Source organism: Gigantopelta aegis, chromosome 3, assembly GCF_016097555.1.
Source record: "Gigantopelta aegis isolate Gae_Host chromosome 3, Gae_host_genome, whole genome shotgun sequence".
Taxonomy (NCBI): Eukaryota; Metazoa; Mollusca; class Gastropoda; order Neomphalida; family Peltospiridae; genus Gigantopelta; species Gigantopelta aegis.
In genome coordinates, this window is record NC_054701.1 from 19,301,307 (window position 1) to 19,314,419 (window position 13,113).

General features: G+C 38.5%; 1 protein-coding gene across 1 annotated transcript; it reads left to right on the forward strand.

Moving 5' to 3' along the window:
* Positions 1-287: 287 nt before the first annotated feature.
* On the forward strand, positions 288-11,374 carry LOC121368535 (ketosamine-3-kinase-like). Its single transcript, XM_041493271.1, has 7 exons — positions 288-344; positions 666-845; positions 2,257-2,340; positions 6,288-6,391; positions 7,034-7,380; positions 7,948-8,122; positions 10,874-11,374. Exons 1-7 carry the CDS (start codon positions 288-290, stop codon positions 10,947-10,949), a joined length of 1,023 nt encoding a protein of 340 aa, XP_041349205.1. The 3' UTR covers positions 10,950-11,374.
* Positions 11,375-13,113: the final 1,739 nt, after the last annotated feature.

Here is a 13,113-nt window from a genome sequence, read left to right on the forward strand (position 1 = left end):
TATTTGATTGGTTCCTTGTGTTGTCATTCCGTTTAACGTGAAGCGCTTAAACTAGCCTAACAAACGTTTTGTTTTGTTTTTCCCTTTGTCTGATAAACACAGTCCAAAGGCGTGTTCAGAAGACCGAGCGTTCGCTAAATAAATTGACTGGTATCATTGTCTTCTAGCATATCACATTCATCTAACGTAGGGCGCAAAATCCAGTCTATCGAGTAACCGCGATCGATCGGCCTCCTGAACATGCCCTGGTTTTCCCCACCCGGTGTAAAGTTAATTAATGTCCTTAAATGGTCAGGTCGCCTGGACCTTTTGCTAAGTTTGGATATAAGTGTAACCCGTTACCGGTAGGTGTGCCTTTAAACTACTCGTTTGAGGAAATTCTACGACAATGTGAATGTACATGCACAAATCAGATTATGCAATATATTTTATGGAAAGACTTCCGAACGTTCCAGCATGCATGCTAATACTATCACTAACCCTAACCCTAAACCTAAGCCTGAATAAACTGCATGCTGGAACGTTATGCAGTCTGGTTCCCGCCCCCTTCATTTTCCTTTTTATTTAGTACCGTAGGCCCCTACTGCTCTTTTATTTTATTTTATTATAAAGTGTTGGGTTTTTTTATAGATTTTTAAAGATACATTCTTTTTCTTTATTCACAGCTTCATCTTGATCGACTGACTGTCAGAACCTATGGTATGGATGAAGAACTTCTGAAGAGAGAACTGAAAACCACAACATTGAAGCCATTTGGAAGTGGTGGTCGTGGCTGCATCAGCAATGGACAAGGATATGAAACTGACCAAGGCAGAGTGTTTATTAAAGTCAACAACGAATCACAGGTGTTTTTGTTGATGTGGTTTTTCCTAAAGTTTTTTGTGTGCCTTTATTCACTTAAAGCCGCACACCCTAGTTCCATCTTGCGAAAATAAATTATAATTTGGTTAATCTACAAACCTGTAACACACTTAGATCACGTTTTTATCAAATGGAGTGAAAAAGTAGGTTTTATATCGATAAATACCATGGGAATCCCCATGTCCCAATTGCTTGAAATAATTTTGAAAGTTAGTATTCTGATGTCACCGGTAGATGTCGCTCGAAGCACAACAATGCCTACGTCACAACAAATTTCACAGACTTGGGGTGCGTTCGTTTCACCTCTCCTGGACATGTTCCAACTGTTCTGTCCTGGTTGTATCCCCTCTCCAGATATCGTAAGACTTAGCAAAATTATTGGTTTTAAGGGTTTGTAACGTTTTGTATTGAGACACTTACTTGTCTGAACTTTATTGTTACTGAAAATGTTCACGAACTGTGAAGAAAAATCTCACAAATGAACAACAAATCGGATGTTGATTGCGCGAACCGTGCACGAGAAAACAAATCGAACCAAAATGATAACGGTCACGTGATATACCAACGTCTGTGACATTGAAATGGAAATATCCCCTCTAAAAATAGATTGGACCTCGCTTGCTTAACGTTTTTTCTCGACAACACGTCTTGTGAAAAAATGCAAAAAATGCATTTCGTGGTTTTACAAACATCAGAATTACCAAAAAGCACTTCAGGTGAATGGAAATGTGTATTCTAAATAATAAAATGTAAGTAAAGTGCAATTTTATTTGTGAAAAATGGGGTTTAATAGCGAAAAACAACGCCGTAATGGTTAACAAATAACTGTTCTGAGCACATACCTCTGAAACGGTAGTGTGCCAAAGCAGGCACAAGTGCATGGCAGGATTTCAGGCAGTTTCGACCCCAGCCATATACCAAGCAACACCATGGGCGTCAATCCGGCTTTAGAAGTGTGTGTGTGTGGGGGGGGGGGGGGGGGCGTGTTAGTGTGTGTGTGTGTATACGTACATACGTGTGTGTGCTAAACGAAAAAGTGTGGGGGGGGGGGGGGACATTTATATAGATTGTCCCTCGGCATTGAAAAATGAGGGAGACGCGTCCCCCCCTGTCCCCCACCGATCGACACCCATGAGCAGCACTTACAACATAATTGCTTAACCACACACTACTGAGGCCAATGGTGATGTATTAACCGGCAGGGCTTTAGATCTCACTAATTTGGGCACAACAGAAACATTTGTCTTTTTTGAGCACGGGAAGATTGTTTTAGTTCAGTACTGCCAGTAACAGCTGCTGAAGAGTTGTCAATGTTCACAAATACATTTATATATAGCCTATCAACGAATATGTTTATTTTAGAAATGTATATTAATCTTCAATGTTTGTTTTTAGGCTCGTCGTATGTTTGATGGAGAAGCTGCTAGTTTGGAGGCTATGTACACAGCTGCTGAAGTCAAAGTACCCAAACCAATCAAGGTAGCATACAATACTATGGCCATTAATCACATTATGTATTAATTTATTTTAGACAAAATCTTAACACAATAATGTTCAAACAGTTATTCCATTCATAAATTGTTTGAGTTTATCCATCAGGGGCCTAATTCACTAAACTCTCGCAACTTTGCGATCTCGCATTGCAATGCTAAAAGACTTCCAAAGAGGATGCGTTGTTGTCTTACAGAGCTAAGCGACCTTTGTGAATTAGGCCCCAGGTATTAAGTAGGTTTATGTTATGTTACCAGACCTTCGTTTTTGAAAAACCCAGGAGTGCTAAAAATCGCACTCCTCAAAATGCTTACGAGGGGAGTAGAAATGACACTGCTCAAAATGCAGAGGAGAGGAAAATCGCACTCCTCACAATAATCAGAATTAGAGGTAAGAGACCGAGAGGAATTGCACCCATGAACATGATTAAGTTTGAGGAGTAATGATTTCTAAATTAAATATCTTAAGAGTTAATGTTTTGTGTTTTCAAAATAAATATCTTAATTTAACTAATATGATAGTTGTTCTCAAAGATGAAGGAATGGGCCATTGCAGTCTTTCACAAGAAAAAGAAACACCATGAACACAACATTTATCGATCTTTTATATATTATATGCATATTATGTTGCATTAAAATTCTGAATCATGATAATCTGTTGACTATTTATGAATAATGAATTGAAACTGATTTGTTTGTGTTTATTCTGTTTTATTTAAAACAAGTACAATAATTTTAATCTTCATCGCAGAATGATATGATTTTTCCATGGACACAGACCTGTGAACTGAATGTGAATTGGCATTGTAACAACTATGGTATTGTTATTAAGAATTCTAACTGTAAAATATCTAATAAAACACTCACAAAAATAATGTCAGTAGGCCTATTTGTAAATCATTTAAACTAAAAAGAAATTAAAAGTGTAACAACCACATGGCACAGGGTTATCACATTTATCATGATATCATAATATACGTCATGTACCTTCAAATTCTCTACTTAAAAATGATAATAATAATAATGTCATAACAGAGATAATGTCAACATCTATTGTTTTCTACCCAAATATATCTTACTACAATTTTTATAAATATATATTTTTACAAACAGGATTAACTTTAATTATCGGTGTACTGTAGTTAACACGTCATTTATTATACTAACTCGAATCATAGCAACCCATAAAAAAAACCCCCAAAACCCCCCAATATAACCACCCTAATGTAAATTTAATTTTAAAATATACATGCTTTACACTCGATAAATTCGAATTACTGACTTGAAATTAAATCGGTGTATGTTTGTTTTAGGGTCCCGTCAACCGATCACATGTACTAGAAATCTGACTCTACCAAGGGCAATGTCCTTTGCTTTAAATCACGTGGCAGTATCGTGAAAGAGAAAGTAGAAATGTCTACGAGTACATCGCTATGTTATTAACGAAAACAAAACCTGCTTTACTAAATTACGTTTTTGTTTGTGTACGCGTTTACTGTGATATCAACATGTATAAACATTATACATTGTACATTAAACATTATATATGTTACCGAATGGTTGTATATAGGAAAACACGAACAACTCAGCAGGGGTTTCGGGTTTATTCTGGATCATCAATCGGTTGGGATATGAAGATCCCTTGTTCCAGATATCACTACATGTATAACAGACATATACACACAAACGAAGACCCTGAAACAACAAAAAGGGAATATTTAAAATCACACACACACACACACACACACACACACACACACACACACACATATATATATATATATATATATATATATATATATATATATATATATATATATATATATATATATATAAATCTGTTATAATACGTCTTAAAATTAATTACACACTTAACATTCAGAATTAACCTATATACTAGCCTGTGTTATCACACTGACCTTTTAAGCATATAAAGAGAATATCTTATCCAACCACATATCCATATATTAAATTCAATACATCACTGAATTTAAAGAATCATAAAATGACTTAGAAATCACTGATTACACATAAACACTATTTAATACATTGAATGTCCTATTCTCAAGAAACACTATAACATCACTTATAACATATTTCATAAATACAAAGCTAAATAAACCATAGCCTGTCTACAAATAGTTTACCTACCGACTGTGGGTCGGGTCTTTACAGAAGCATAATGCTGGTTGTCACCTACATGATTGTGGCACCTAATAATAAAATTAAGTTAATCAAGTACACATAAATCCATACGTGTACACAAACTAATTAAACAACTATCTCATAATAACTTACTTATTATGTTACTTTATTAAATACTGTAAATTATAATCATTTATGATAGAAAATATAGACTATTCTATAAATAGAACGTAACCATTTAATAAAAAGTTAATCAAACTATGTCACAATGTTATATTTAACTTAACTACAATACTATTACTTTAATATTAATAACTAAATCTCCTAATCTCATTTCTTGATTAAATAAGTAATTAAAACAGGTAGTTACGGTGTAAATCATGTACAATATGTATTTACCTTTAAAATTCTCTGTGAATGTTAGTTGTGCAGTTACTGTGAACAAAAGCTTGTTTTCTCATAAAAATGGTCTGTTCTCCTTGAATGTCATAAAGCTTCTGACCAGGAGAACACAGAAACAATGACACTGGGCTTGCAAGAACTGAGTTGTCAGTGAGCACAACCCAAGCCCACAAAACCAGAGAAAGTAAGAAAACAAAGAAAGCCTACACAGATATAACCTGACAGAATAAAACTATGTGAACAGTGTTTTAAAATAGTATGTGTGTAGTGAATGTAGTTTAAAACACCCGGTTACATATATATTGGACACGCACCTATTATTTTTCCTGTACGTGATCAAAACGACGACAGTATAAATACATTTCGCGATCATTACCTGCATTAAACAAACAAAACCGACGAGATCGTAATAAGAAGTGAACTCCTAGCTGATTGGCTCAGTGTAAAGATAACCAACCAATCGTGTTTCAATATGTAAAAAGTTTTTTAGGAAGTTCATTGTGAACAGAATGGAAAGATTTGTGGCGTTGTGGATTGAATTCAATAAACAATTAAAATGGCAGAGTTAAAAAACAACACAAGCGTGATTTGTTCAATTTAGGAGCGCGTTATTTCGTGCCCGTCAGATTGAGTTGACGGGCGTGATAGCGCTCGCGCCCGTTTTTGGTTTTTGTTAGAACTGTTTTGTTTTTCTGCTCTAGCAGATTGTTTTTTCACCACTAATTCATGGAAAAAATTCTTACAGGCGTGTATGCAGATCAGAGGTTTTGGGGGTGAACCTCACTAAAAGCAAATTTTCTTTTTAAAAATATGTTTTCTTTGTGAGATGACCCAAATCCCTACCCCTAGCCCCCCCCCCCCCCCCATCACAATTTTCTGCACATGTATTTATCACCGGCCTCGGTGGCGTTGTGGTTAAGCCATTGAACATAAGGCTGGTAGGTACAGGGTTTGCAGCTCGGTACCGGCTCCCACCCAGAGCGAGTTTTAACGACTCAATGGGTAGGTGTAAGACCACCGCACCCTCTTCTCTCTCACTGACCACTGACAATTAACAACTAACCCACTTAGATAACTGAGGTGTGTGCCAGGGACAGCGTGCTTGAACTTTAATTGGATATAAGCACGAAAATAAGTTGAAATGAAATAAATGTATTTATCTTGTCTGTGGACCAGTGCTTGTCTAAATCATTGACTTTGCAATCTGTTGAAATGACTTCAGATGTGTAAACTCTTACAAAGTGTGTGTGTTTTGGTGTAGGTTTTTGATATTCCAGGAGGTGGAGCAGAAATAGCCATGGAGTACCTCGATTTGTCAGGCTGTCTCTGTTGAAATGATACACCCATGTGACCGTATACTCATACAAAGTGTTGTGTGTTTTGGTGCAGGTTTTTGATATTCCAGGCGGTGGAGCAGCCATAGCCATGGAGTACCTCGATTTGTCAGGCAGTCTCTCAAGACACGCTGGTCTTCTGGGTCAGCAGCTTGCGAGGCGAGATCTCATTGTATAAGCATGGTCATTCTGCCTGGCTCTTACATATTGGTTGTGTATTTATACATGGGTGGATCCAAGGGAGGGGACCAGGGGGACCTGACCCCCTCTGAAAAAAATTAAGTGCCCCCTTTTTAACAATTTGTTTATAATTGCCCTTACACAAATGCCAAACGTTTATTGAAATATCCTTTTCATGGGTGTTCCTTGTGCCTTTTTGCTCTTGGAACCCTACCTTAAAATATTTCCAGGGTGCCCCTTTTTATAAATAATGTAGAAGGGAGGTTGAATATAAGCAAGAACATGTAAGTAAATTGTAATCATAATGATGTAAAAATCTTTTATTTGCTGAAAACCTTTTAAATGGCTATAAACTCAGGGTAGTCCCTCTAATTTGGTAGGGATTTGAAAAACTGACAAATTTCATCTGCTCCTGAAACTTTTATTCTGGCAACATTTTACAGATTACAATAAGTTTAATTACATTGTTGAATGAGTTGCCTTACAAAATATTTAACATAATTGCCTTGCACACACCCACCCCTTGTAGCTGTACTTAAAACAGTACATAATTTGTTGCTGTTTACAGATGAACTAGAGTTCCAACAAATTAATGTTGATAATATTTTAATATTTATTCAGACTCCATCAAAAGAATGAGAAGGTTGGTGAAGAGTTCAAAAAGAAAGACAGTTCGGTACACAGAGGATCCGTAGACCTGAAATACATCGACAGATTTGGGTTTGACGTGGAAACCTACTTAGGGTACTATCCCCAGGACAATACCTGGAACGACGACTGGGTGAAGTTTTATGCTCGGAAGATTGAACAGCAGCTCGAGTTTGTGAAAGGTGATCGAGAAGCTGAGGATCTGTGGTCGCAGATTTTGCCCAGACTGGACTCGTTCTTTAAAGATGTTAATGTTAAACCAGCCTTACTTCATGGAGATCTGTGGTTGGGTAATGCTAAAGCGGACAAATTAGGTCCTGGTAGGTGTAGAGAGACTGAAGTTTTGCTTAACAACACCACTAGAGCTCATTGATTTATTAATCATCGGCTGATGGATATCAAACATTTGGACAGTTTTACATGTAGTCTTAAAGTTTGTTGGTTTGTTTTGTTTAACGACACCACTAAAGCATATTGATTTATTAATCATCGGCTGATGGTTGTCAAACATTTGGTAATTTTGACATATATTCTTAAAGAGGAAACCTGCTACCGGTATATTTTTCCATTAGTAGAAAGGGATCTGTTATATGCATCATCCAACAGACAGGATAGCACATACCACAACCTTTGATGTACCAATCATGGTGCACTGGCTGGAATGAGGAATAGCCCAATGGGCCTACCAACTGGGATGTATCCTAGACCAACCATGCATCAAGCGAGTGGTTTACCACTGGGCTACATTATCTGAGGAATTGCTGAATTTTAATGGTCTGTTCTATTGTTCAGTATGGTTCTTGTTAGAAACCAGTAATTGTGTTCAGATTCCATGTTTGTACAGATTCCAGGCTACTAACATTTTATATTCGTATTTTGTTTTCCAGTGATATATGACCCTGCCAGTTTCTATGGGCACTCAGAGTATGACTTGTCTTCAGCCAACATGTTTGGAGGATTCAGTTCGGCTTTCTTCCAGGCCTACTTCCAGGTGATACCAAAGTCTCCGGGATACGAAATACGACAGCAGCTCTACGAGGTGTTTAATTACTTGAACCACTGGTATACATATTACTCAACTTATACATAATGTTTTGTAACTTAAACTATCTCACATGCTAAAGCATATTAATTATTTTTATTAAGGCTGTTCAACAATCATAATCATATACCGGCAAAGCAAAATATGGCTTTTTTGTAAACGAATCACCCAATCCCTGCAGCTGCCCTCTGCAATCTGCAATGTTGTGGTTTTCATTCTCCACAGCATTTTTTTTGCCGAATCTGTGGACTATATTATAATTTTGTTCTTAATTGCAAGGGTTAATCTCCTATCTGACCATTTTGTAATGCTAAGATTACTTCCCCTTGACAATCAATTAACACTCTTGTTGACACTATTTCCCCATCCCTGTATCACTGTCACTATAACATAATTTGACCAATATTATTGGCCTTTCTTTGTATTTTGTTTTATTTTTTATATAATAAATAATAGATTTTCTCAATTTTATATTTTTCTGGTTTACAGTTCCTTTGTTTTCCAGAGAATGTTGGTTTTGGGCCGATATCTTAAATTTATACTTGTGCATGGGCGGATCCAGGAAATATTTTTAGGGGGGAACCAAGAAAGAAGGGCACATTGACTCGTCAAAAGGGCACCTTACTACAAGTTTTGATATTTACAATTAATATGAATTCCTACAGTTCTACGTCATAATATACTAGCAATAATGAAGTAAATTGGCGTCACTCGCGTTAGAACCTCAATGGGGCCCCATTGAGACTCAATAACACAGACACATATCTGCAAGCTTGCGCATGTACACGAAAATCTTGATTTCATTTATCTACAATATAATTATTGTTTACTTAAAAAAAAAAAAAATTCTACAAACAAAAAGGGCACTTGGACATTTTGAGGGCACTTGAACAATTTTTGGGGGGACGCATCCCCCTGGTCCCCCCCCCCCCCTTGGATCCGCCCATGCTTGTGTCAACATTGAACTTCATATATACTCTTCAAAAAAAGAAACGCAAAAGGGTACAAATGGGTTATAACTCCGATTTTATGTTTCCTACCGGTTCATGCTTTGTGAATATAAGGTTATTGCATGTCCCAAACACATTCCCACGGTTACATTCGATAAAACGCAGCTACTGTACAATAAAGTTCCAAAATGTGAATATTCGCAAAAACGCAGCCACGTGCAAACCATGTCACCACTGCACGTGCGTTGTCTGCACGTGCAACATGACCACCGACAGTATAAAAGTGCAGGGTGTTCGCTTGCCTGGCCTCTGTATCTGGCCGACAGTTGACAATCCAGGACATGCCACGTCTCAGTGAACCGCAGAGAAACAATGCCATCGGCCGAGTAGACGCAGGCGAATCCAGAACGGCCGTTGCCAGGGCATTCCATGTGTCCCCAAGCACCATCTCCAGACTGTGGGACCGTTACCAGCAACATGGATCAACACGTGACCTCCCTAGATCCGGTCGACCACGGGTCACTACCCCCGGGCAGGACCGCTACATCCGGGTACGCCACCTTCGGGAACGATTGACTACTGCCACCTCCACAGCAATACCAGGTTTGCGTAGGATATCCGACCAGACCGTACGGAACCGCCTACGTGAGGTAGGAATTCGTGCCAGACGTCCAGTTCGAGGTGTCATCTTAACACCACAACACCGTCGACTCCGACTGCAGTGGTGCCAGATTCATCGACAATGGCCTCAACTGCGATGGAGACAGGTGTGGTTCAGTGACGAGTCCCGATTTCTGCTCCGACGTCATGATGGAAGATGACGCGTGTATAGGCGTCGTGGTGAACGTTATGCGGCAAACTGCATGCAGGAAGTGGACAGATTCGGCGGGGGTAGTGTCATGGTGTGGGCAGCCATCTCACACACTGGCAGAACTGACCTGGTCCACGTGCAGGGCAACCTGAATGCACAGGGCTACATTGACCAGATCCTCCGGCCACACATCGTTCCAGTTATGGCCAACGCCAACGCAGTGTTCCAACATGACAATGCCAGGCCTCACACAGCACGTCTCACAACGGCTTTCCTACAGAACAACAACATTAATGTCCTTCCTTGGCCATCGATATCACCGGATTTGAACCCAATTCAGCATCTATGGGACGAGTTGGACCGACGCCTCCGACAGCGACAACCACAGCCCCAGACCCTGCCCGAGCTGGCAGCAGCCTTGCAGGCCGAGTGGGCCACCATCCCCCGGGACGTCATCCGTACTCTGGTTGCTTCAATGGGCAGGCGGTGCCAGGCAGTTGTCAACACACGCGGAGGCCACACCCGGTATTGACTCCAGATGACCTTGACCTTGGTGGTGTGTCCTATCACTTACCCACAATGGACTAGAGTGAATTGTGAACAATCCTGCAACATTTGGTAATTATCGGACTCACCATTCAATAATTAAATCAATTCTCCAAATGTTACGACAATGTGGTTTTGCGTTTCTTCTTTTGAAGAGTATATATTGTTTTCTGTATTTATTATGAATTCCTTGATGTAAAACACAAACACAATTACACTGAAGTCCATCTTAATTCACTAATATTTAAACAGTACTATACTTGTGTCAACATTGAACTTCATATATATTGTTTTCTGTATTTATTATGAATTCCCTGATGTAAAACACAAACACAATTACACTGAAGTCCATCTTAATTCACTAATATTTAAACAGTACTATACTTGTGAAAACGGAGCATGGAGGTCGGCTGATATTGTCTTGGTCTTTTTACTGGTGTTTCTTTTTACACTTGTTGTTTCAGGAACCATTTTGGTGGTGGCTACAGAGACTCATCAATATCTACAATGAAAGGACTTCTGAAAAATACAAAGATCTAGCTCTTCTTGACATTTGCGGATTAGTTTTTATACTCTATACTTTTTTTTTTGCAAAATCTGTATAAAGCTTTATGATGGTCCATTCAAGCAAGCTTTCTGAGCAGTTCTCCAGTGAAATTACAGCTATATTGAAAAGAAAAAGGATTATCTCCCAGATTCTCAGTTTTAGAGACACAGAATGTCTTATCTAACTGTTTTATGTTAATCAGATATTGTTCCTTCCTTGCCAAATGGCATGGATGACTTTCTGAAGATCTCTCAGTTTAAGTGAAAGTGATACTAGTCAGGTTTCCAAAAGAAAATGAAATGACCAATGTAGAAAATAAAAGAGAGCGAACGAGACCATCAGGGAGAGAGAGGGTGTGTCTGGCCATTTGCTCCTAATATATGTCATTGCTAAATAAAACGATTACTTTATTAATCACTGTAAACCAATTTGTGATTCTATATACATGTATATATACTCAGCGTCTCTATTGAAGGGTCACTCATATTGTTAGTACGACACATGTTAACGATGCCCGTTCAACACACTAATTATGAAAGAAGGAATGTATGGCCTTCGTTGATTAGGCCCAGAGTGAGGTTTCCCAAGTAGCAGTTGGATTTCAATATGAGTATGTGTTACTATCACACCAACTAATAGGTTGTCTCAACGTACCCATGTCTGAAATTCTGTATGTTGTGCCTGTGTAATACGTTCTCACTATGGGTATAAACGTGTGCATGACTGCCATCCACATATTCACGCACACTTTAGGTCTGGATGTCCAGATGGGGCTGGGGGTTTGCTTAGTGGGCATCACTACCTGGAAAACTGTTGACCTGCCCCCATAGAATTTGCCGGAATCTGCTTTTGTAATTAAGTATCCCTCCAAAATAAAAATAAAATTGAAAGTCCCCATCTAAATAAAACCGGCTGGCTGCGTCCCTGATTTAACCAAAATACCACCAAGACTGGTAATATATTAAACGAGCTTCCATTTCGTAACATGTCCCGAGTGGAATAATTTTCAAATGGTAGCGAGATTAATATTCTATTTATTACAAACAATCGATCTTAATTTATATCACTCAACTCGTTTGGTTGACGGTCCTGTAATCGATAACGTCGAAGTGTTACGTCCCACTTTGATGTGTACCAAGCAGTGGCGGTTCTAGAAAATAATAAGATGGGGTGGCTGGATTGGGATGGAGTGAACCGGCGGGGGTTGAGCCATGGTGAAGGTTCCGGGGGGAAAGCCCCCTGACGTTTAGACATTATGGACATTTTAGAACGTTATTTCACTGATTTCCGAAGATCTATTTCCTAATTAATAATTTCATAAAGTTGATAAATTTTTTGCCGTTTTCCTGATTCACACCAAAATATATAGAAAACGATTTAATTTTGTCCTTATTGATGCAAGCCATACTCGTTTCAATTGTACACCTGATTGACAACAGGGCGATGCATATTATTTTCGCTAACGAAATGGTTTTATTTGCATCTTCCTGAACAAACTTTGAAGTAACGGTATATGTTTGGAATGAACATTAAAAAACAGTGCCCAGGAAGGAAGGGGGTGGCTAGCCACCCTATTCACACACACAACCCTGGATCCGCCACTGATCAAGATATTTTTAACTATATGGGAATTGGTCTGTTGCGAGTAACATCAGTTGAACTGCAGTGTTGGGCTTTTGGAACGTTTACATTACAACCATAATCAACTCTTCTTTTTTCTCTCTGTTTTTTAAAAGATACATTTTCTTTTCAAATGACTACAGAGTGGGTAGATTAATCCACAATAATTGTCTGTTTATGATAAATATGATTTTGTGATGTCGTGTAATTGCAACACTAAATGGATGTGACACGTGTGCCTTTATTACATGTAATGATGTATGGCTTGTCAAATTAAATGTACAGTGTATATTAGTTCCTAATTTGTTTATGTAAATAAACACTTCTTCTATTCGTGGAAACTGGCTGGACATATTTACTACATTTTGACATTGTATCACAAGTCATAGCTGCTAGTCGAGGGCGGGAATGAGGGAGTCATTTATATTAATTGGCATTCATTTACTGGTGTTGGGGGTCGGGATGCTGAAAATTCAGTTTGAGCCCTTGTTCTGTCAGTTTCCTCCGAGTTTGAACTAACCACACCATGACTCAACG

Excerpts from the sequence above, each read along its gene's own strand:
- LOC121368535 (XM_041493271.1), top strand. The coding sequence starts at position 288 with ATGGTCAGGTCGCCTGGACCTTTTGCTAAGTTTGGATATAAGTGTAAC. Across the intron at positions 846-2,256 it reads AAGTCAACAACGAATCACAG|GCTCGTCGTATGTTTGATGG; the intron begins GTGTTTTTGTTG and ends GTTTGTTTTTAG. Across the intron at positions 2,341-6,287 it reads AAGTACCCAAACCAATCAAG|GTTTTTGATATTCCAGGCGG; the intron begins GTAGCATACAAT and ends GTTTTGGTGCAG.